Here is a 26,087-nt window from a genome sequence, read left to right on the forward strand (position 1 = left end):
GTGTTCTTCAATGAATGTCGCGAGTTGGCTGTTGATGGCTTTCTCGATGACTTTCGCTGGGAACGGGAGCAGGGAGACGGGTCTGTAGTTTTTGAGGTCGGTGGGGTCCGCTGAGGGTTTCTTTAGGAGGGGGTTCACCTCGGCGTGTTTCCAGTCGTCGGGGAACGAGGCAGTCGCCAGGGAGCGGTTGATGGTGTGGCGGAACATGGGTGCGATGGTGTCGGCCGCTCTGTTGAAGATGTGGTGGGGCAGGGGTCCGTGGGGGCCCCTGAGTGGATTGACTTCATTGTCTTCAGTGTGTCTTCGGTGGTGAGGGCTGTCCAGTCATCAATCGCTGGTTTCCGGGTGTCGGGGTGGTTGGTGAGGGTTCAGTGTGTTGGTTGTCTTCGTCGAAGTTGTCATAGATGCTCTTGATTTTGTGGTGGAAAAATGTACTGAGTTTGTTGCAGAGGTCTTGTGAGGGAGGGATGTCGGTAGACTCGCTGGTGGGTTGGGCGAACTCCTTGATGATGCTGAAGAGTTCCTTACTGTTGTGTGCGTGGGTGGAGATTTTGTCTTCAATCGCTTTTTTCCTCGTTTCTCTGATGAGTTGATGGTGGGCGTTGGTGGCGGCTCTGAAGTTGTTGTGGGCTTCTGTGGATTTGGTGTTTCTCCAGGCCTTTTCGAGGCGGCGGCATGTGCGCCTGGATTCTCGAAGTTCGGTGGTAAACCATCTGGCTTTCTTGGCACGGGTATTGTTGTTTTTCTTGAGGGGGGCTATGGTGTTGGTGCTGTCCGAGATCCATCTATGCAGGGTTCGGGCTGCAGTGTTGGGGTCGTCGTTTTCCGCGATGGTTGGGGTGGAGTTGTTGAGTGAGGAGGTGAGCTGGTCGTCGGTGATTTTGGTCCAGTTTCTTTGTGGAAGCAGGTGCTGGTGTCTGTGGATGGTGGGTGTTCTGAAGGTGAAGTGGACGCAACGATGGTCGGTCCATGGGAGTTCGGTGGTGTGGCTGAAGGTGATGGAGTTTCCTATAGTGAAGAGGGGGTCGAGGGTGTGTCCTGCTGAGTGCGTGGGCTCGGTCACGATCTGGCAGAGTCCAATGTTGTGGAGGTTGTCCAGGAGGCATGTGGTGTTGGGGTCCAGTTGATTGTCGAGGTAGAAGTTGAGGTCTCCCAGCAGGGTGTAGTTGGTGGATGCGATGGCCTGTGGGGAGATAATGTCCGTGGTGAAGTTGGCGAAGGGTCCGCGGGGTCCAGGGGGTCGGTAGATGAGAGTTCCTCGGAGGGCGGCGGTGGGGCTGGCCAGTATCTTGAAGTGAAGGTGTTCCATCAGTTCTGTGGACTCATCAGGGAGTGTGCTCAGGCGGAGGCTGGATTTGTGGATGATGGTGATTCCTCCTCCTGGGTGGGTGGGGCGGTCCTTCCTGGAGATCTTGTATCCTTGGGGGATGGCGATCGCGATGTCCGGTCCCGAGGTGGTGTTGGTCCAGGTTTCGGTGAAGAATGCTACGTCCGGGGTGGTGCTGTCAAGTAGGTCCCAGATTTCTGTGGCGTGTTTGTGGAGGAATCGGACGTTGAGGAGGATGCATTGCAGGGTCTTCGGTTCGGTTGTGTTCTTGTGGGCGGGTTGTGCTGGATCCATGTTCTTGGCGGTGCTGCAGGTGTGCCGGCAGCGGTGACAGCTGAAGGGTCCATGGGTGCCGGCTGGTGATGCTAGCTTGCAGTTGTTGTTGCAGCCTGGGTTGTGCGTGGAGTGCTGCTGGGTCGTAGCGTTGGCGGGGCGGAGGTCCAGGGTTCCTGGTGCTGGTCGTGGACGTGTCACAGACGGGCGCAGACGTGCTTACCTTTGATGCGCCTTCGGTGCACCAGCGGCGCGCCGCGCAGTGGCCGCCATTAAATAGGGGTCGGGGAGGGCTGGACAGCTGGGAGGCGGGAGCGGGGGCAGCAGCGGCGGGGAAAGGTAGAGGGAGGAAGAAAGAAGGGATAAAGAAAAAGGGAAAATAAGCAGAAATAAGGCACAAAAGAGCAGAGATGCAGAAAAGAGCAGAAAGGTGAAAGATAGAAAGGGTAGGAAAACGAGTGAAGGAGCAGAGGGAGAGAAAGGGAAAATGGGCAGAAATAAGGCACAACAGAGCAGAGGTGCAGAAAGGTGAAAGATAGAAAGGGTAGAAAAACGAGAGAAAAATGAGTGAAGGAGCAGAGGGAGAGAAAGGGAAAATGGGCAGAAATAAGGCACAAAAGAGCAGAGATGCAGAAAGGTGCAGAAAGGTGAAAGATAGAAAGATTAGAAAAACGAGTGAAGGAGCAGAGTGAGAGAAAGGAGACAGAGGTCCACTGGACCACCAGGGATGAGACGCAGGGAAACCTGCGGGTGGAGGAGGGCCTCGATCACCAACACTCAAGAGTGCAGGGGCAGGGGCACCTCACTTAATGGTGGAGCTGCGAGGGTGGGAGAGAAATTTCACTGACAATGAGTGAGTGGTCTTGGCATGAAACAAAGACATTTCAATATTTATCCAGCATCTGCCGAAATATTTGACATGATGTACTGCATTGCTGGTGGCCTCGCAAATAACTTGAATAGAAACGTCATTAATTACCTAGTGGCAGGATAATTAATAGGCAGTATGTATAACTTGACCAATAGCTATGCAGCCAGCAGAGGAACTTCACTATTTACCATGCTCTTGTCTAAACAGCTTCAATTTTGTTTTATTATCCCTAATGCAGATTTCAGCAGGTAGAACTTCAAACAAGGAGTGAACACAATTGGCATCAATCAATCAATCAATCAATGAGCATTTGTGGAACGCACTACTCACCCTTGAGGGTCTCAAGGCACTAAGGAGGAGGGGGGAGTACTGATACTGCTCGAACAGCCAGGTCTTGGAAAGTCTTCTGAAGGTCAGCAGGTCCAGAGTCTGTCGCAGGTGGATGAGGAGGGTGTTCCATGTCTTGGCGGTGATGTGGGAGAATGCTCTGCCACCGGTGGTAGTTCGGGGATGTGTGGAATGGTGGCTAGGTCAGCATAGGGAACCTGGCGGTTCGGGGTATAGAAAGTGAGTCATATGTTGAGGTATGCTGGTCCGGCATTGTGGAGCGCTTTGTGAGCGTGGGTGAGGAGCTTGAAGGTGAACCTCTTGTTGAGGGGGAGCCACTGCAGGTCTCTCAGGTGGGCTGTGATGTGGCTGTGGCCGGAGATGTCGAGCATAAGGCGTGTGGAGCGTTCTGTATGCGTTAAGGTCTTTTCTGGAGTTTGGCCGTGGTTCCCACATAGAGGGTGTTGCCATAGCCCAGCCTGCTGCTGACGAGGGCCTGGGTGACCGTCCTTCTGGTTCCCGTGGGGATCCATCTGTAGATCTTACGAAGCATGCAGAGGGTGTTGAAGCAGGAGGAGACGGCGTTGACTTGCTGCGTCATTGATAGTGATGAGTCAATGATGAACCCCAGGTGGCGTGCGTGGTCGGTGGGTGTCGGTGCAGCTCCCAGGGTTGCCAGCCACCAGGAGTCGTCCCAGGTGGATGGGATGGAGCCGAGGATGTTGTCGGCATATGAGAAGATGTTGAGGTAATGTGATCGGATGATGTTGGCGAGCGGTGCCATGTAGATGTTAAAGAGAGTCGGGCTGAGGGATGATCTTTGGGGTACGCCGCAGGTGATCATGGTGGCTTTGAATCAGAATAGAGGGAGGCGGACTCTCTGGGTTCTGCCAGTCCAGGGCTTTGTCATGGATACCCGCCTTGTGGAGGCGTGTGCATAGGATGTAATGGCAGACGGTGTTGAAGGTGGCCGAGAGGTCCAGGAGGATGAGTGCCACGGTTTTGCTGTTGTCAAGCAGGGTCCAGATGTCATCGGTGGCGGCGATGAGGGCAGTTTCAGTGCTGTGGTTGCTGCGGGATCCGGATTGCGATGAGTCCAGGGTGTTGTTCTTCTTGAGGAAGTGGGTCAGTTGCCTGTTGACAATCTTCTCAATGCCTTTTCACTGGGGACCGGAGCAGGGAGATGGTCCGGAAGTTCTTGAGGTCCTTTGGGTCTGCCTTGGGTTTCTTGAGTAGGGTGTTGATCCTGGCGTGTTTCCTGCTATCCGGGAATACGGTGGTCTTGAAGGATCAGTTGAGGATCTTACGGAGTTGTGGTGCGATGATGGAGCTTGCTTTGTTGAAGATATGGTGGGGGCAGGGGTCGGATGGCAAACCGTAGCGGATGGTGTTCATGATTTTGATGGTGTCGTTGTCAGTGACGTTGTTCCAGGAGAGCAGGAGACCAGTGTGGCTGGGGGGCGGTGAGTTTGAGGTGTCGGCAGCTGTCGGGGGGTCTGGGTGTTGAAGCTGTCATGGATGTCTGTGATATTGTGGTGAAAGAAGCTGGCTAGGGAGACGCAGAGGTCTTATGATGGTCGGGTTTTGTTGCAGCTGGAGCTGGAGTTGGGGTTGGTGAGTTCCTTGACGATGTTGAAGAGCTCTTTGCTGTTGTGCGTGTTGTTGTTGATGTGTTAATTGAAGGAGGTCCTTTTGGCAGGTCGAATGAGTTGGTGGTGCTTGTGGCCGGCATTCTTGAGGGCAGCGCGGTTGTCCGGTTTCTGTTTGTGGCGCCACTTCTTCTCAAGTCTTCGGCAGGTCTGTTTGGATGCCTGCAGGTCGGTGGTGAACCAGCTGGCCCTTCTGTTGGTGCTTCTGTTTGAGGGTGTCTTGATCAGGCAAGAGTTTTGGTGCAGTCGTCAATCTATTGTGTCAGGTTGCGGGCGGCTGTGTCAGTGTCGGTGGGGTTGTTTGGTAGGTCTTGTGCGAGGGTGGTGATTAGCTGGTATTCAGTGACCTTGTTCCAGCTACAGTGGTGGAATCACTGAGTGTGGTTGTGCGTGGTGTGTTTCTCAAAGGAGAAGTGGATGTAGCGGTGGTCAGTCAAGTGGAGGTCGGTGGTGTGGCTGAAGGTGACGTGGTTGCTGGCGGAAAAGATGGGCATGAGCGTGTGTCCGGCAGAGTGGGTGGGTGTTGTGACAAGCTTTTTGAGTCCGAGGATTGGGAGGTTGTCTAGCGTGGTGGTTGTGTTGCCGTTGTTGGCGTTGGCGTTCTCAAGGTGGAAGTTCCGGTCCCCGAGGAGGATGTAGTCTGTGGAGGCCAGGGCGGACGAGTTGACAATGTCTGTGATGGAGTTGCTGAACTGTCGCCTGGGTCCGGGTGGTCTGTAAACGAGTGATCCTCTGAGGTTGGTGTTGGGATCAATGTGGATCTTGAAGTGCAGGTGTTCGGCGGTGCTGCAGGTGTCTTCGGTGCTAGTCGAGATTCTGATGGTATTCCGGTGGATGATGGCGATTCCTACTCCGGTCTGTTGGAGCGGGTGATCTTGCAGCCCTCCGGGATGGCTATGGCAATGTTGGGCACAGAGGAGGGGTTTTTCCAGGTCTCTGTCAGGAAGACACTATCTGGGGAGGATGAGTCGAGTAGGTCCCAGAGTTTGACAGCGTGCTTGTGGACAAAGTAGGTGTTGAGTAGTATGCATCTGGTTGCGACCTGCCCTGGTGGGGGGCAGGACATGCAGGTGTTCGGTGGCTGGTGAAGCTGCAGCTCCAGCAGGAGAAGGGTCTGTGAGTGAGCTTCGCACAGCCATCTTCTTATGAACATTAGGGTACTGATGTATTATGATGTCATTCAGAAAAAGTGCTTACAAATTATATACGATTCAGAAAAGGGGGTGGTGATGAACAGAGTGTCTGAATTAAGCAGACCATTCTAACCCAGTCCACAGATCAGGGCTTGATCCATCACCGTTATTTAGCTCACTGCCCCATCCCAGCTCAGAACCTGGCTATATGCAAATTAGTCTGTCCCTGGCCCAGTGCATCATGGGAACAGGGCAGACCAAACTACCAAGCCAATTCTTCACCAGAAAGGATACAAGCTACCGGGGACCGGTTTCTGGCATTTCAGCCTCGTCGGCCCGGCTTGCTTGAATCCTGATGGAGCAGTGAGCAAGGGACTCATGTCTGAGTATACCCTGCCACACCTATAGTGGCCAAAAACGATTCAGAAAAGGGGGTGGTGAATCATTTTGTCCACCATAAGCGTGGAAGGGTATATATTATTATATATTAACTATATTCTCTGTGATTGGCTTACAGTGATGGTAACCATCAAGGGACAGCACAACATAATCTCTATGACTGCATTCCAAATGTCCCTGCAAACTTGTTTTTTAAACCAGCCAGTGTTCATAAAAAAAACTAAAAAAGATTTTTGTTTTTGGAAAACTTCTTCCCTTGAGGCTGCCAACATGATTCACAAAGGGAAAAGGTCCTCAGTGGACTCCTTCGCTTTGGTGATTAGTTACCACTCAAATTATCAATAGATTGCTTTCCAAATAAGAAAGTCAGAACAATTTTCCAACTCATAAAAAGGGTTTTTATATAATGCTAAGCACTTTAGTGGTCACAAAGCCCGTGGTTTTGCAACATGCTGCCCTTAATGCTAAAAGCCACTCTCGTACACTCTGGACTAAGGCACAGCGACTTGGGAGGCCCGCTATTGAACTGTCTCGAGCTCCACAAATGCTTCTAATTATTTATGTGAACCTGCAGAGGTGACTAATGATAGAGATGATTAGACCATTTGCAAGACTAGTTACAGCTGTTTAATTAACTAAATCTAGATTCTTGATATTACTTACAAAGCCATGGAAAGGTACTAGGGTCATGTGCCATAGGATAACCAGAAGGTTCCCTATTACACATCTTTGCCTGCAGCAAATTCTGGATTGAGTATACCAGTTCAGTTCAATTAAACAAATAAGACTAAAACAACTAAGCACAATGATTATTTAAAGCACAAACCAAACCTTGAATTTGTGTATACCAGTGACATAGAGCATCTATGATTTAGGGTGACTTTCTCAAAATATAAACAATTACATAGGGTTTCCTATGAAGTGACCAACACAGTATAATTCAGACATTTAATTCCAATCTCATGACTGAAGGAAGATAAACTATGGGCTGGGTATGTGGGACTTTGGAAAACAAAAAAGCTAAGGGTTTTCTCCTAGGCTGTGGGGTCAATAGTTATGTACTGTCCCTTACAGCATATTGTATCTAAATATGAGAGACAGTATAAAGTCCATCCTTCAACAGCCCATAATCTGTTGGGCTCTAAGAGGTGGTATTGCATCTAGAAGCTGCAAGCAAAGGCATAGGACTGTCACTAATTGAACTGATGTGATTGGAATACTGTTATAAATCGGATCTCTATTCGTCAGAGGTATGCACCAAGTTCAAATTGTGACCACTATCCTAGTCAGGGTAACTCAGATACACACCCTTAATAAACCTGTACTCACCCTGGTAGCTTGGCTCAGAGCAGGCTTAGCTTATGAGGGACTGAGTAAAGCATTTGTGCAACACTTAAAACAGAAGGACAGTGAAGCCAACATACAAAAATATACTACACCAAGATAGAAAATTAGAGCCAGAATTTATTGAAAAAACAAGACTAAAACAACAAAAATTAATATGTAGAACCTGAGTTATGAATTTTTAAAGAATATCTGCAAATATAGAGACTCATGCATCAAGCATTTTTGCCCATGCAAAAAGGTCGATTCGCAGAATCGGCCGGTTTGCAAGGGCAAAAAGGCCTTTTCTGATGCATCAAAGTCTTAGCATTCGCAAATTAGGTAATCACAATTATTTAAGATTACCTAAATTGCAAATGCATTTAGGGAATCGCATTTTGCGATTCCCTAAATGTGATGCATCCAGCTTTTCCTACATGCAAAGTGTGCATTTAGGAAATGCTAATTACCATCAATTTAAAATTGATGGTAATTTGCGCAATCTTTGCACAATGTACAAAAGTGCATTTTTCAAAGGGACATGTGGCAGACACATGCCCTTAGGGCATATGTGTGTGCCACATGTGCACACTTAACTTTTTGGGGGGTGCATCAGGGGCGCCTTAGGCCCCCTGGCACCCTTGCAATTGCATTTGCGATTTGCGATTACCAATTTGGTAATCGCAATTTACTAATGCATTCCCATTCATTCCTATGGGCCTGTAGGCCCATAGGAATAAATAAAGTCACATTAGGTAATAGCAATTCAGAATTACCAAATCGCTATTAGCTAATGTTTAGGAATTGCAAAATGTATTGATATTCCTACATGCATAAGGATTTGCAATTACCAAATAGTGATTCCTTTGAATTCCGCAAATCCGACTTTTGAATAATGTGGCAGATAGTGCTTAAAATCATAAAGCGCCAAGTGGGACTATATGGGGGCACTTGGCCAGATCTAATCTTAAAGTTCACCCTACCGCGCTGGAGCACGGGGCAGATATAAATACCAATATTGTCCCACTGAAAACAAAACCTTGAGTGGAGGATGCGTCAATGTTGAAGAACCGAAGCGGGAAGCGGAGGAGGCGATTTGTCAGTGTTGATCCCTTTGAATTGAGACAATACATTGGTTCTGAACTGCGCAGCCATAGATGCGTCACCGGCGAACCCATTATGATGAAGGTGATGCGTCAATCGTCAAACCCCACAACCATTGATGAGATATTCTTAAGCATGGAATGGACCTGTCAGCGTAAAAAGGAGGCATGTCGGTTCGACCTGTGCAATTGCAGCAATGCATTGATTTTGCTTTTTCAGCACAGAAAACCCACTTTCAAGGGCCCAGTATTGAATAGCACCACTCAGCAGGGTAGGAATCACAGATGGCAGAGTCCAGCTGCTGTAGCAGTGTTGTTAGAAGTCTTTGATGTCCATGAGACATCAGAACAGGAAGCAAGCAGGCAAGCCCTTGGAGCCACCCAGGGCTCAACTGGTGTAGGTCTCACCAAGGCAAATAAGGCATCAGGCAGTTCAGCACAGCAGAAAAGCAGTTATGCCGGAGCAGCAGTCTAGGAGAGTGGCAGTCCTGCAGCAGCATAGCAGTCCTTCTTCCTGGCAGAGTAGACACAGGTAGGTGTACTGTGTCAGTAGGCTCAGAACTCGAGTTCTTATACCCAGTGGTGCCTTTGAAGTGGGAGTGACTTCAAGAGGTGCTTAGAAGTGAACCAAGGTCCTCCCTTTCTCCCCTGGCTGCAGACACCCTCCAGGGGGTTAAACAGTCCTTTGTGTGGTGACAGGACCCAGCCTACTTAGGTGCAAGTGTGTGGCTGTGTCTAGCTCCTCGCGCCCATCCTGCCCAGGAAGAACCATCAGGATGTTGATGACCCATCAGTCACACCAAAGCTCCCTTTGTGTGTGGCTGGCCAGAGGGAACGCACAAAGCTCAGCTGTCACCCACCCCAGATGTGTATTGGAGACAGGCAGCAGGTACACAGGGTTTAAGAGCAGAACAATTCCAACTTTCCTAAAGTTGCATTTTTAAAGTAACATTCATTAATCCAACTTTACCATTAAAAAGAATTTATTATTGCAAATCCATGGGTACCAAACATGGCAAATCATCCCCCTTCCAATTGGGAATTACACTTATTGGGCATAATAAGGGGTAAAGATATAGCATAACACTAGAGCAGTCGACCTCAGAGCTGGGGAACCGAGTTTGAGTCTCAGAAAGGGACGCTTAACATCCTGTGATTCTGTAATAACCTAATCTCCCTGTGCATCACAAAATGAATATGTCCGTCTGCAATGCAACAGGTGCTTATGTAAAGCTCTCTGATAACTTATACCTTTGGGTCAAGTTTGCGCTATATAAAACTCTGCAAAAAGAAACAAAAAAATCCCAAGGAATCCCCAATATTAAGCTGTGGTATGGGTAGGCCTCACAGTACTGAAAAACAAATTTGGGAGTTTTTCACAACCAGGACATGTAAAACTACAGAGTATATGTGCTGCCTTTACTTACACAGGACCCTGCTCTACCGGTTAGCTATGGCCTACCTTAAGAGGGACTTATATGTAATAGAGTCTTAAATCCAAAGAAAACAGATCAGTAAAAAGAAGAAGCAGGAAGGCAAAAAGTGTGGGCATGACCCAGTAAAAAGGGCCATTTATAACAAATAGACAGTAATTTTCCCAGTAAACCAGAGAAAGGAATACAGTCATCCAAGACACAGAAAAAAAAACTTGCATAGATTTTCATTAATTTACTTTTTTGCAAATATTGCAAGAAATAAGACACAGAATAAACAGGGTCTCTTTGTTACCATCCTTCTTGTGACCTATAGATTGATCATTTCACAGTTCCATTTTTTTGTAATCATTTTTCAGACAGGGGATGTATAGCCACTGTAAAGGGTTCAGTACTGATTTTGGTTGATTCTTTTTTCAATTATCATACCTGTTCTGTTTTGGACCACAGCTATGGGCACTTGGGTCGCCACAACCAGGCTAGCATATCATCCGCTGTATCACCCTCCACATGTAGCTTAGCCACAAAGTATCGATTGTCTCAGCAACTGAGTCTGCTCTGTAGTCCACCCGGGTCTGAGTCATTCTCTGAATAGTCCACTTGTTGGTCTGGAATGGCAGTTCCCGCTCTTCTATCTAATCCTCTGCCTCAGTAAGTTCCCTGCTTACCATCTTACCACATATGCTGTTTTAATGCAGAGACAGTGTGTCCCACTCTTGTATTATCCATTGAAATTCCTTCATTTTCTCTAAAGTACATCTCAATGTGTTCACAGACTGTGGAATGAAATGAGGAGTCATGTAGCACCTCTGGGTGATGTCTCCTTGTGTGAATGCCCTGGCATGTGTATGCGGCCTGAGGCAAATGGCAATTTAAGAATTTAAGTTTGAAGTGATCTGAAAATGTGTTAAAGAAAATATTCTACACTAAGCACCCTCCCTGCCATCCCTTCAATATAGTAAAATCAGTCGATACGTGTGTAGTGCAAACAGCCTGATTAGAATGAGTATTCTTTATTTTCAGGGGGAAGTGCATGACAATTATCAAGTACCCGATTATCCCTTGCCCATTATTGGAGGCTCTTGGTAGGAACCCCCTGCCAAAGAAGGAGTAATGTAATTATGTATACAATCTAGAACACTGTTAAAGTCTTCTCCCCAAATGCAGGGGACCTGTACATTAGTCACTAGAGAGAGGGGTATAGTGTACAAAGATATGCAATCCTTATTTTTGGGCAAAGATTGGCACTATTGAGATGAATATCCAGTCTAGCACATCTTCAAGGACCACATATCCACCCCTGGATCCACCCTCGAGCACCTGGTGCCAAACCGGACCCCAGATGCCGCCGATATGAGAACAATGCTGGAGTAACTTGAAAAAGTCAAGCCTACCAAAAGACTTCAGCAGTATTGAAGGAGATTACGTGGGGGATTAAGCTAGTTTCCTAGAGGCATGGAAAGTGGAAGTGTGGCCTTTTCAGATAGCTGTGGATTCTATAGTATGTTGCAGTAGTAGCCATGTTGAGAATGTTCCAAGTCACAATCTTAGAACTAGGCTTGGGAGAAATTTTAATGACTCCAGAGTGACCAGAGTAATTTCACTAATTATGCATTACCTTGTGTTGCAAAATAACCCAAATTATGCTATTACTCGCGCTTGAGTGATTACTACATGACTGCATTTACATGGCAGGCCATTACAACGCAGGCATTACAATGCATGCCACTACAATGCATGCCATTACAACGCATTCCATTAGAATGCATGCCATTACAACGCATTATAAGGTTAGTTATACAAAAGTTTTTGTTTTAGTGTGGGTACAGGTTTGGGGGTATATGGGAATAGTAATTATTACCCCTACACTATCCAAAACTTACCCCACTGTTATCCTAGAAGTATTATGCGTTGTAATGGTACGCGTTGTAATGGTATGCGTTGTAATGGTATGCGTTATAAGGATAGCTTCTAAAAATGTGTTGTAATGGCATGCATTGTAAAATCATGTGTTGTAAAGGTAGTTGCGATGTAAACACCATGTTGTAAAGGCATGCGTTGTAATTGTTTGCATTGTAACATCATACATTCCTAGTGAACAAGGAGCGGCCTGTGCAGGTAAGAGCTGTGGGATGGTGGGGCTGGATTGTAGGGGGTTCAACAGACAACCACAATGGAAAAATAATTAAATAGTCAATTTTCCCTCATCATTGTCTATCGAATTCCCCCCACCACCCGCCCCACTGTTCCACCACTCTTACCTGCACAGGCCATGGCTGCTTGTCAACCCCTCCTTCCCCTGAAGTGGTCATAACAAATGTAAAGATACAAAGAGTAAGAGCAAGCACACAGGCAGGAAAGGGGGTCTGTAAATTTACCACTGACTCCAGAGAAAATAATTATCTTTATTAATTAAAGAAGGGCATTAATGATTTACCCACCCCTACTTCATGAAATGGTTGCTACCCAAAGTCATTTTTGTATTTTTATTTTGACAGAAGTGATTAATGTCTTCATTATGCGAGGAAGTTTGTTTTTACACACAGGTTCCACCTCTTACCTGCACAGGTCACTCCAGCGTTCCTCCCCGTTGGACAGGTATTAACACTCCAGCCTCTCTGGGCACACTTCCACAGGGCAGACTCATCTCCTTGGCATTGGACATTACTCATCAGAACTGGCAAAGCGCTGACCCCGAATGATGAATTATACTGATAGCTTTGAACACCTCCACATCCAAGCTGTCTGCAGACCACCGACGCTTCCTTCTGATCCCAGGAGTCATCACAGACTTTACCCCACACTCCATTGTGCACGATCGTTACTCTTCCAGCACAGAGAGAGGGGCCGTTTACCAACCGGATCTGATCAGGACCTGGGAAGAGATTAAAAAGGCATTGGAAAGGAATGCAAACAAAAGGAAACCAAGAGAAAAAAACATCTCTTTCATAAACAATATGATAATTTTCAGTGACAAAAGACTTGTTGTGGGAATAAACCCTTTAAATGTGAATGTTCTTTTTTCTGTCTCCCAACAGATGTGTTGGAAGCATCCTCTACTTGGCAATTGCGCGTTTCCCATAGGAACACACTAGTCCAATGGGATCTAATGCACAGTAACAAAGAGTCCATTATAAATACATTGGGCACCTCTTTGGATTCAGCTTTACTCATCAGCTTTTTTCCACTGTGGCTGCATTAATACAACCTTTCTGACAGGTACGCTGGTCATCGATTATTCTCTCTATGTTGTCACACTTCTAAGGCGTTATCTCAACTGTAAGGTTATAAAATATGTGCAATATGACCGTGAGAAAAAAACCTTTCTGATTGACTATGAATGTGGAGAAAGGAAGGCCTAATCTAAGTGTAAATTGTTGCTGTTCTGCCTCAATCTTGGCTCTCCATCTCTACTCAAGGAATGCTAAATCGTGAGGGTTGGAGGGGCATATTATCAAGACAGGCAATACAATTATCGCAGTTTTAGCGGCAAAAAACTGCCACTAAAGCGCGATAATGGGCTTGATAATATACCCTTGAGAATTCCCATAGAAGCCCATGTTAGATGTCCTTCACATTTAACATGGGCTTCAATTGGAATTCCATAGAGCATATTATGAAGCCCATTATCGACGCTTTAGCTGCAGTTTTCTGCCGCTAAAACGGCGATAATTTTATTGCCTGTCTTGATAATATGCCTCTCAGTCCCTTATACCTGTTATGCTTGGATGATACTTATCATCAACAGAACACTTTAATTGTGATGATGATTCATCCTCAGTCAGCAACAAAATACATGAGACACACAACCCACCTTTAACTTCTGCTTCAAGGCTATTGCTGTATGGATTCAACTTAATTCTCTATGATATGTGGGGGCTTTTTAGGACTTAAACCTCATGAAATCTCTGATGAGATCTCAAATGACATCCCTGATAAAATCATTAAGTGAGTGTACTTTTTCTAAGAGTTTGTGAGTGTTAAACACATGTATTAACCTACTACAAAAGTAAGATTAGTATACAAGCTGTACTACTAATGTCTGCTGTCTCCCATGAGCAGGGTTTCATCATGGCCGAGACCAACTACCGGATCAACGCTTACACAGGGATCTACAAAGGCCCGGACATGACGTCTCATTGCTATGGCTCCTCCACCCTCCTACAAACTCATACAACATTGATTTTGTTTACTGTACCTTACTTGTAACTGATGTAACTTCATAAAAGACAACGTCTAAAATGATGGCCGCAACAAACCCTCCTGCGTCTCTCCTGACCTTATTTCCTTCCTCCCCCTATGCCCTACCCCTCTCCGCTCTACTCTTCTCCACTTTCCTGCTATCGACCTTTGCCCTCACCTGTCCTGGCCATTAGTCCCCTCCCTGTTTATCTGGGAATTTTCCCATGTCAATTGAGATCTAGCTATTTTGTCTGATACCCGATGGAGCTACCTGGTCTGGCTATAGGCGAGACAGGACGGGGATTCCCTCCTTGGACGTCACCTACCCAGTCTGTCTTTAGACAGACTTCCTTTAGTCTCTCCTTGTTTTCTCTTCCCGCATCCTCCCTCTATTTATGTCTCTCCTCTCTCAATGTACTGAGACTGAACTATTGAGTCTGATGCCCGATGGAGCTACTTGATTTAGCTATAGGAGAGATGGGCCGTGGATTCTCTCCTTGGTCGTCACCTACCCAGTCTGTCTTTAGACAGACTTCCTTAAGTCTCTCCTTGTTTTCTCTTCCCTTATCCTCCCTCCCCTGCCCCCTCCACTACTTTTCTCTCTCCTTTCTCTCCTCTCCCAATGTATTGCCTATTTGTTTTATGTGTTATGTAATTGTCGATCTTTTTCTGTTACATTGTTGATTCTCATGTAAAGCGCTCTGATACCTTCGGGTCTAGCCAGCGCTATATAAAACTCTTAAATAAATAAAATGAATTAACTAAATTGATATTATATTTAACATATCTGATCTGAGTGGCTGCTTGACTGCTTGTATCAGTGTCTGAGTGGGTCACCTGCTGCACTACTAGCTGGGGGTGAAGTCCCCTTTGATGCTGAGGGCCCTTGGGGGACAAGAACACCTCTTGTTACCTCAAGTAAATCCCCCACGGCACTGTTGATGAGAGATGGTTTCAACAATAGACATGGTTTAAGGCCCTGCAGCCTTTATCCACCTCTCTGCAAATTCACGTCCTGGTGTGCTACTGTTTGGGAGATGACATTCTCTTGGATGCTGAGGGTTCTTGGGGGCTAAAAAGATCTGTTACCACCAGTAACAGCAGGGTTTCTGAGAGCTGGTCAGAGGCCCCACACTATTTGTCCACCACTCTGCAAAAGGAATCACTATTTAAAGAGCATAGAAATTCACTTAAAACAACCAAAGGTTACCAGGACATTATGGTTAGGAAAAATAATTTGATAACCTTAGAAATTCCCTGAAACAACAAAGGTTACAGGGATGTTTTAGAAAATAGAATTAAAAAATCCTTAGACATTCAGTGAAAAAAACAAAGGTTGCAGGGACCTTATAGTTAAGCTCAGATTTCACTTGTAGAAAAACATAGAATTCCGCAGTTAGAGTTATCTGAGCTAACATTAACTTACTCCCCCGCAATGCACTGCTTATGACCTCATATTTTGCATTAATCATTACATGGTCAGTGACATCACTGATGAAATCTAAAATGACATCACTGATCACATTATCCAGTGCTTGTGAGTGTTTTCTAAATGTTTATTAACATATATACTAAGTTTACAGAAGTTTAGAGCCATCTGTGTCAACTTATCAGATGACCAAAATTTTTATTTAACGCTAAAATGCTTTTCCTTTAACCCCTTGGCCGCGGCGGTAATTCCGCTGCTGCGCTAGGGGGAGGGAGGCTGCGCGGCGCCGCCATGCTCATGACGGAACCACTCCGTCACGAGCCACGGTGGCGCTGTGCTTGTGACGGAATGGCTCCGTCACGGCCCCACACGCTCAATAGAACGCGCCGCGCAGGTGCGAAATTGATGCAGCGCAGGCGCGGCGGCCGGGCCGTGACGGAACCATTCCGTCACCAGCACAGCACCACCGTGGCTCGTGACGAAATGGTTCCGTCACGAGCATGTAGGGGGTTAATGTAGAATTGCTTTTTTGTACCTCACAAGATGTATATATTGTCAGCCAAAAGTTTGTACAGTGAGAGACTTTCTTCAGACGCACTCTGTCGATACACTCCCGGCCACTGCCTTTAAATTAATCAATTTGTTCCTGTTTTGCCAAACGGCTCTTGTATTTTCACTTCCTTTAGGTATATTCATATTCGAGCAACAACTTACTAGCTGTTTTACTGAGTGTTGGCGTTTATAATTCTGTGGTCAATGCTCTCTGTTACTGCTGGATACATAAGTGCTGTAAGGACATTGACTGCATGTGTAAATGCTTGTCTGACTGACTAGTTGAGTTGCATTATCGGTGGTATACTGGATGTTTAACTGGGTGTGTGGATCAGGAAGTTCACTGAAACTTCAAAGTACATATCTTACCTACGAAGGACATAGCATCCCATCCTATGGCCTACCTACACCAGAATTTAGGGGTGCCTTATATGTAGTAGAAGGAAAGTTTGAGGCTTAATTAGGGGTTATCATTGCCAAGTCAACCTGGTAGTAAAACTACACACATAGGCTCTGCAGTAGCAGGCCCAACACATGATAAACGGCTACTTGTCTGGATTGCTGACTGGGAACACCAGCGCTTCTGTATAAATCCAAATAAGTGTATCAGTCCCTCCCTGAGAGTGTTACACACCGACAGAGAGATACACACCCATTCATAAAACCAAAAACACACTCATTACCCACTCATAGATCCCCTCATACACTCACAATACTTTTATGTATATCATACAATTACCAACTTCATGTTTATGCATACCTTTACAATCATATTTTTTTAACTGCATTGCAATTCACATAACTGTAAATTTAGTTGGTTGATCAGGTATTTTTTTATGTTGTCAGTTAGACTGTAGTGTCAGAGAAAATGTAAAAACTAAGCACAAAAATCATATACCACTCTCATACAAAGCAACTATTGATGGCAACCTTTCCAACTTTGTCTACGTTAGCAAATCAAAACATCTCTTTCATGTTTTACTTTTCCTAACTCACTTTTCAATGGTCAGTATTTCTTATTACTTTCTTCAACTTCAGTTAACAAGCCCAATCTGGTAGTGGTTTTGGGCATATTTGAGAATTTGTTGTGCCACCTTAGCACGGAACTCTGTGTAACCTTTGCATCTAATTTGCACATACCAATGGAGTCCAAAAACATATTTAGCTCTGTACTATTCATACTTTGCATCATCTCAAATGTTTATTACTTACATGTGAAGAAGTAAATAAAGCCTCCATAATAAATAATGATTGTACACTACTGTAATTTTAACAAACAATGATCTGTTTAATGCCCTTCCCCCACACTCCCTTAGCAGAGTTTCCATAGCAATCTCATCTAAAACACCCTCATGAACCAGTACGTCACAAGTTAGCAGCACCTTCTAGAAGCAGAGCATTACTGTCCAACTCAAATGCAACAGGTGTGGTTGACTCTTTTCAAATAAAAGCTTATCCAAGATTGCATTAAAAAAAATCGGTTTTTACCAGAACCAATCACAGACTGACTTACGTTTCCTTAAAAATGAACACCTAATATTAGCTACCTGCCTATTAGTGCCATTCAAAGAAATATGTCCTTTTTTAAACCAGACCTGACCTCCATTTTAAACTGCCTATAATTTGGAAAGCTGTATCATTCTGCTCTAGCCTTCTCCTGTGTATTATTCCTCCTGCCCTCAAAGTGGTTAGAGTGTGGATTGAGGGTCACAGCTTTGAGTTTTGGACTAGAGAGTTTGTTAGTGTCATGTAGTTTCTACCAATACATACGATCGGTGCATTGTTTGGACAACATAAACAAGGAGCTTGGTGCTTAACCGCATGCGCGCTAGCGGTTTTCCCGCTGCGCGCTGCGTTTTTCAAAAGCCGCGTTACATGACGAGCTCAGCTCGTCATGATCGTACGAGCGTCGTAACTCATGACGAGCTGAGCTCGTCATGAGTGCGGAATGGATTAAACTGGTTCCAGGACACCCCCTCACAATATGTTGACCTATAGGCCAGCTAGCTCACAGTGTCACCGTAAGCCCCCCTAACCTTACCAGGGAGCAAATTTGTTCTGACAACCACTGAACATGACAACTTGATGTGGATGTTAAGAGTGGAATGTTGACTGTAGTCAAGATGATCTGGAATGTTATTGGTTGGCTGGAAGTGAGAGAACGAGAATGTAGTAAAACGGTTACTGGTGTTCGTAAAAGAAGGAGCAACAGTGTGATACAACTCTACTGCAGCTACGCTTGTGTAAGAATCTTTCCTTACGCTTTCGATGATCATCTACGTAGACGATCCTGGTGGCTGCAGAGAACCTGCATGTGTGGTGTGCAAAGCATCAGCAACAGTTGACTTCTACAGTTGAACTGTGAGAAAGCCTGTGAGCACTCACTGAAGAGAGCACCTTCTGTATAGCAAAGTACTGTACCTCATGGTATTTTGTAGTTTTGGGCGGCTTTCAGTGAGTTCTTGCGACGACCGGCGCATGAGGCAGCTTCAACAAAGTCAGCGCGAGGACCTCAACAGCCTCATCCTTTACCTCATCAAGCTCGTCAGGCACAGAATAGACCTGCACAGCACACATTGAGCCACTTATGGTGGCTATCTTTTGGGAAGTTCTCAAACACTTTTTATGCTCTATGCAAATGCAAGCCTGCTCTTACAGCAGCAGGCACGCTTGAAGTTATGAAGCCCTACTACTAGAGTGTTGGCAGTCCTTGTCTTTTACAAGTATGTTCATTCAGCGACAGGCATGCTCAAGATTATTACTCCTGCTGCTATCTGCACGGCTGAACCAGTAACCTCTGCTCTGGAATGCTACTTCGGTGCCACTATATTAATCATACAGATTAAGCAGCAGTCACTCTGAATCACTCAGGTACTGGATTACAGCGAGAATCTTTGATTGTTTCTCTCTTTCTTTTTATTTCCTTTTTTCCCTTCGATCCTCAAGTCTGGAGTTTGGTTACTTGTGTCACTGCATCTGCAAATGTGTGGAATGTATCCCCTCCACAGTCATTTTTGGCTAACAAGGGTGAACTTCTTCTTAACTGGAATGAGTGGAAAGAACACTTTGAGAATTATATCTCCACATTTGATGATGATGATGATGATGATGAGGCATTGACATCGGAAAAGAAGAAAAATATTTTGCTACGTTACTTAAGTGCATGTGGTCTTAAAATGTATAACCATATACTAAAAAAAGCTGAAGCACAAAGTCAGGTTGATGCATACAAGAACGTGTTAGAGGATTTAGACTTATACTTTAATTCTAAGGTGTGTGTATCCGTTGACAGATACAAGTATTTTCACAGGAAGCAAAGTAAATATGAGCCTGTAGAAGACTATGTGGCTGCACTGATAAAGTTGGCATTGAGATTTAGGTTTGCAAACTTACATGATGAGCTCATATTGGACCAAATTATAACATGTCCTGCGAATACTAATGTTGAGGATAAATTAGGGACTATGGGTGAATCTACATTACAAGAAGTGATAGATGCAGTTAAAAAAGCAGAGCTAACAGGCAGATCCACTAATGCTGTGATACCTGAGAGGCCTGACAGAGTTATTATGTAGAAAGATAGTGGCGTTGTTGCAAAAGTGTACACTAAACACAAATCCAAAATTGAAAATAAATCTGTCAATAGGAAACAAGTTATGGATAGGAAAGCTAAGACCAATGTGAGCAAACCACATCAATAGCAAAATGTTAAAAGTGTGATAGTAAATGGCATTTGGCGAATGTCAAGAAGTGTCCTGCTAGGAACCGAAGATTTTCTGGGTGCGGTGTAGTATAGCATTTTTTTAAGGTCCCAAATACCTCAACAAAAGAATATCCTTCCACGTACCTAAGAGGAACCTCCGCTCCACTGAACTTGCCCTGGCAGAGGTCCCACGCATCCGCAGACACAGAACTGGAGGGAGAGCTTTCTCCTGCATCGCAGCCTAGACCTGTAACAAGCTCCCTGTAAACATCAGACGCTCCCCGACCATGCACACGTTCAGGAAGGACCTCAAGATCTGGCTCTTCTACTGATACCAGGCCCCCCCCAGTGCCTTGAGACCATCATGGGTGAATAGCGTGCTATATAAACCACTGATTGATTGATTGATTGATTGATTGATTGAAGGTTTGCAGGAAGCATAAAGTCAAAGGCATAAACCTGCTTACTCAGTATTCACCCACAAGTACTGAGGACTCTGACATTGAGAATAATAATATGTTCATGCTGAGCATTGGTGAAGATGGTATAGCTTGTGGATCTGTCCATCTAAGGAAGAAATCCAAATGTGAAATCTGTATACGTAGGGTGCTTGTCACGTTAACATCAGATTCAGGCTCATGTTATACAATAGTTAATAAGAAGACATGGCAAGAAAATGTTTTACTTGTCCTTGAGACAAGTTAGAATCTACAATCACCCGTCCAAACACTTTTCACAGGTGAAATTATTAAGATGTTGGGTGCGAAAGTGGTGACCTTTAATTTCAAAGATAGAGTAGCAGAAGGTAAATTGTTTGTCACAAAACCTAGTCCATCTGTTCTGGGTTGGTGGGATCAAGGTGAATTGTGCATTGTTCTTGATCTGTACAGTCCAGAGACCATTCTGTGGGTGCAACCTATAAGGAGCTGAAGCAAAATGTGTTGAAAGAATATCCAGATGTTTTCTCTGGTGCAATAGGTGAACTTAAAGGGTTCCAACATAAAATCCAGATAAAATGTGAAACATACCATTAGACATTAGAGAAGAAGTCAAGGGGGAGCTAGAGGAACTGTGTACTGAAGCGATCATTGAGAGAGTGGATGCATCTGAATGGGTATCTCCCTTAGTCATTGCCCGCAAGGGAAATAGGAATCTTAGGTTATGTGTGGACATGAGAAATTTGAATAAGAACATAATTGTGGACAGATTCCCTTTGCCTAAGATAAGACAAATGCTTTCTGTTACCAAGGGTGTGAGATGGTTCACCACGATAGACCACACCACTGCCTATCCCCAAGCACTATTACATAAGAACAGTAGGAGCCTTACTACTTTCATAACTCCTTCTGGTACCTGAACAGCCGACTCAAATTACACGCACACCACATGACCCTACGATCAGCCCGGCTCTCCTATGCCGTGGTCCCCCTCACCAGAAACACCAGATCGGGAGGCCGCTCCTTCTTCTTCCGCGCGGCCAGTGCCTGGAACGACCTTCCTCTCCAACTCAGACAGAAAACATCGCTCCCCATCGTCGCAAGAAACCTCAAAACCTAGCTCTTCGACAGACCCACTTCTTGATGGACAGGAACCTGCAAACCTCCCCCCACCACCAGTGCCTTGAGAGCCTTACGGGTGAGAGGTTGCGCTTAACAAACACCTGATTTGCTGCTGTCTGGGGGCATTACCTGCAGTGCACCTGCTGTTTCTTGGGGCCACAGATCTTCACCCCTCTCCCCCGCCGCCGAGTGCTACCGGCCGCCGAGTGGGGAGGAGCTTTGCCTTGCCTCGCCAAACTACACCTTCCAGCATCCCTGTGAGACCGGGACCGGGAAGCCGCCTCCTGACACCTGCAGCTTCCGGCCGGAGGTGCATAAACACCAGCAGCACCTCCGGTGGAGCGGGGGTCATTGCTGCTGTCTGGGGCATTACCTGCAGTGCACCTGCTGTTTCTTGGGGCCACAGATCTTCACCGCTCTCCCCCGCCGCCGAGTGCTACCGGCCGCCGAGTGGGGAGGAGCTTTGCCTTGCCTCGCCAAACTACACCTTCCAGCATCCCTGTGAGACCGGGACCGGGACGCCGCCTCCTGACACCTGCAGCTTCCGGCCGGAGGTGCATAAACACCAGCAGCACCTCCCGCGTCGCGGGACGCGCGCGGGCGATGCCGGGCGGAACCCGGGCAGAGGGCGGGCCGTCTGTGGCCGTCCGGGGCAGGAAGAGGCAGGGCAGGGCCAGTCTCTCTGTCCAGTGAAATGGGGAAACGCAAACTTGTAATAAAGGGCGGAGAAGGTAAGAAAGCTAAAGTCCCACGAAAATCGGATTCAATTATTTCCTATCTTACCTCTGCGGTGGGGGCTTTGAACTATGAAATTGCTAATGCGGAGAAAGAACTGGGACTTGTCCAGGCTGGTGCTGCTAATAGGGATCTCCCAGTTGTATCGGAATCACTGTTACTGCCAGAACCGGCTCGTCCCATCCCACTTGAACCCAACATAATTGTGGCGGCCCAGTTTTCCACCTGCATGGACAACCAGTTACCTCCTCGAACCAACAGTAAGGCTGTATCACCGGAAACACAGCAACAACCCTTGTTAAAAAACACCAAAACCCGTGGGAAAAAACCCCGCATACCGCCCACACCCAAAAAAGACATTACACCGACCCAGGGTTTCCCCGCTAAATTGGCAGATGTGGTAGAAGAACTGTTTGAATCCCGTTTGGAACCACTTTTGGTAAATATTGCAAAGGACATAGTGGACACTTTGAAACAATGTGTAGACAATATCCTGCTTAAATGTGAACGCATTGATAACTGCCTAAATGACCTGAAGTCTCACACTGAGGGGAAGCTGGCCCATGAAAAACCTGGATTGATTGGTAGTCAGGAGGTAATCATGGGCTCACCATTGCAGGCTAATAGCCAAGGCCACACAACACGCACAAATCCACCCAAAGGGAATATAACATCTCAAGGGGAGGCACATACGATTGCAGTCTCAGGGGCTGTGCCTGAGGACAGGGTTGCCAATCCTCTAGTTAAGGAGCGAAGAAGTAGTGGGTGGCATGCCAGACAGAACAACATAGTGGATCTCCCCCCAGATGCAGCACCTTTAGTTGTAATTTTAACTGGGATTCCACGCCTTAACATTAACCAGAGGGAATCAGAACAGGATCTACTGATCAGAACCAGAAGATGGTGTACACAGTTTAGCAGTGGGAGCTTGGATGTGGGGAAAAATATTATAGCTGCCAGAAGGGTCGACTGGGTGGGGCGAAGGGAGAAATGTATCACCGGTGACTGTGTGATTGTTAACTTTAACAGTCCCAATATGGCCAATACACTACTCTGGGATGGGGCAGAACCAGTTGGTACAGGTATCAGACCCCTGCCATTAGGCTACTTTTATCCTCCCCCACCCCATCGACTGGTTAAACCACGACCCTGGCACATCCCGTCACCAGTAGGACACATAGGTAGGGCAGGGGAAGTGAGACACTATTCCTATCATGCTCAGCAGACTCGTCTGCGGGCGGGGGATAAGCTTGTCGCCACCGCACGCAAGGTCCCGGATCATACAGATGAAATTCAGGTGGAACCCGTTGTGCTAAGTAATAGGTTCTCACCACTTGCAAACCCCTCTAGCCTGGACCTAGTGGATTGACAACCACCCACCCACCTGACTGGTCAGGAGAATTCCACTCTAGTCAATCAACGCTATAAACCAATGATACTTAGTTGGAATATAGCAGGGCTAAGGAGGAAAGCCTCGGATGACAGATGGGTTAACTTTGTAACTCATCACGATATTGTGTGTTTTCAGGAGACGTGGGATGTAAATGAAAACTTTTATTTAAATGGATATCGTAGTTTCTCAGTTAAAGCGACTGCTGGGCTGGGAGGGAGACCCAAAGGTGGCCTGTACACAATTACCTCTATCAATTTGGTAGGCTCCATGAAGAAAATAGAATCATCTGTGGATAGTATTTTGTGTGTAGAATGGGTTAGGCCCAACCTCCCCATAATTTTAATAGTAAACTTTTATAATGCACCGGATAAGGTATCTTGTAACACACACTTAAGGTCCTTATCCTTCTTTCTTTCTCATTACAAGTCACATCAAACAGTTTTATTCGAAATTTTGCTCATGGGAGATTTTAACATACACCCCTGTGGATGGTACTGTTTTTCTAAACAACAATTGGCAACCCTGGGCGCTATCAGTCCCCATCTAGAACACACACCGCAGGGGATGGAGCTGGAAGAATTACTTGCCGACCTAAATCTGTTTGAGGTAGCTGGGTCTGAGGGGGAAAATAGGGCACCGACGTTCATAGGTAGAGATGCAAACACTGTCATCGATTACATCTTTATCTCAGCGGGACTAGTTGACGCGGTATCTTCCCTGGAAGTCAAGGTTTCCGCATTTAGTGACCATAGTCCCCTGATCCTGACTCTAGACATTGGGAGCAACAACGTAACCCAGGATGAGCGTCTGGGTGGTTGCTGGGAAGAAGATTAAATTGGTCCAAGGTGGTTCCGGACACATTTATTCAGCATCTACAAGCAAATGTTCATGTAGATCTGCTAACATGCACAGATAGTTTGGCAGTTGACACTGATATAATTAATTCTTTTACTAACATCTGCATGCAAGTTAGCCAAGATCTAACACTTAGGAAGATGCGAACTGAAACCTCCCGCCCAAGGTGGTTCGACAGGGAATGCTCAAAAGCCCATAAGGAGCTTATGGAGGCCTTCAAACAGCAGCCAAGGAATCGGGAGCGGGTGATTCAGTGCAGGAAGCTCTATAGATTTACTACTTCCAACCGAAAAAAGACCATAAAAAACGAGGCTTGGGACGATCTCACATCAATTAACATCTTGAGAGATAGCTCCAAATTCTGGGCTGTGATCAACCACTCCTATTTTTCTGAGGAAGAAAATTCTATCATGGATTGTGTAATCCCTGAGGAAGATTGGGCTGCCCACTTCAGCCAAATATACAACAGTGGAGAGGCTTTAGTACCAGATAGTCTTCACCGGCCCATGGTCCCTGATGTCCCCCTGCAGTTTAGTGAGCACGAGGTTACTAGGGCCATTTTGGAGATGACAAAATGTAAGGCCCCGGGCCCAGATGGCGTCCCTGCAGATCTTTATAGGTCACCCCTGGACATGTGGGCGAGAATACTCACTAACGTCTTTAATTCCTCCTGCACAGCTGGGTTTCCCAAATCATGGTCCTCTTCGACCATTATTCCCATCTACAAGAAAGGTTCCCGAACAGACCCGGCCTGCTATAGGCCGATATCATTGATTGACTCTGTCGTCAAAATTCTGGGCCGAGTCATATTACAGAGACTGGGGGATTTCATCAAGGAGAAGGGGGTCCTTTCAGACCTGCAGTATGGGTTCAGGGCCGGGAGAGGGACCATGGACCAGTGCCTAAACCTCCTTATGCTGGTTGGCAAATACACAAAGGCTAAGGAGGGTAATTTATACATGGCCTTCATGGACCTCTCCTTGGCCTTCGATTTGGTCAACCGAACAAAGTTATGGGCCATACTGGCCAGCCTAGGTATTGACCCATCGCTGGTTAACTTTCTAGCGCTACTGCACATAGATTTGTCAGCCTCCATTAGAACCGATCGGGAGGGCAGCTGTACTCGCCATTCCGCTCCAGAAGGGGTGTTAGGCAGGGCTGCCTTTTGGCCCCTCTCCTATTCACCCTTTATATTACCTCTCTGGGTAAAGAACTGGAGGACTCAACACCTGATATTCCACGCGTGGGGGATTCCCTAGTGCCCGTATTACTATACGCGGATGACGCGGTGCTTTTAGCCCGCACAGGGGTAGGGTTACAGAAACGTCTCGACGCATTTGGAGAGTTCATGGCCTCACTTTACCTGGTGATTAACAACAAAAAATCCCATATAATGGTGGCGGGAAACGCAAGAAAACTCAAATGCTAAAGACGTTTACCTGCACGGGTGAGAGGGTGACCAGGGTACCAGTCTTTACCTACCTGGGCGTCATCTTTGAAGAGGGGGGCTCTTGGACCGCCCAATTAAATGCAAAAAGCCTTGCAGTCAAAAGATCAACCTCAGCTCTAATGAGCTTTGCAAAGCGATTGGGTTCGCGCCCAATGGACGCTCTCCTGAAAGTGTACAAGACGAAATGCTTGTCCATAGCTATGTATGGTGCTCCCCTGTGGGGCTTCTCGCCACAAGGCAAAATACAAATTGCGGAAAATATTTTTCTCAGAACACTGTTAGGAGTCCCACAATCTACACCAGTCTTCTATCTACATACTGAGTTAGGCATAGGCTATGTAAACGATGAGCTTCAATTGGCCCCTGTTATATTCTGGTCATCTCTTTCCCT

The 26,087-nt window shown here is 46.2% G+C and overlaps 1 protein-coding gene across 4 annotated transcripts in view; it reads right to left on the bottom strand.

The window, feature by feature from the left end:
* Positions 1–26,087, bottom strand: part of LOC144822040 (scavenger receptor cysteine-rich domain-containing group B protein-like) — a 346,782-nt gene that overhangs the window by 319,797 nt on the left and 898 nt on the right. For all 4 annotated transcript variants that reach the window (XM_078679110.1, XM_078679109.1, XM_078679108.1 and 1 more), the window contains exon 2: positions 12,399–12,713. In XM_078679110.1, the coding sequence (XP_078535236.1) occupies positions 12,399–12,713 (315 nt within the window). The remainder of the gene's footprint in view (positions 1–12,398; positions 12,714–26,087) is intronic.

This window comes from Lissotriton helveticus, chromosome 3_1 (assembly GCF_964261635.1).
Source record: "Lissotriton helveticus chromosome 3_1, aLisHel1.1, whole genome shotgun sequence".
Lineage (NCBI taxonomy): Eukaryota > Metazoa > Chordata > Amphibia > Caudata > Salamandridae > Lissotriton > Lissotriton helveticus.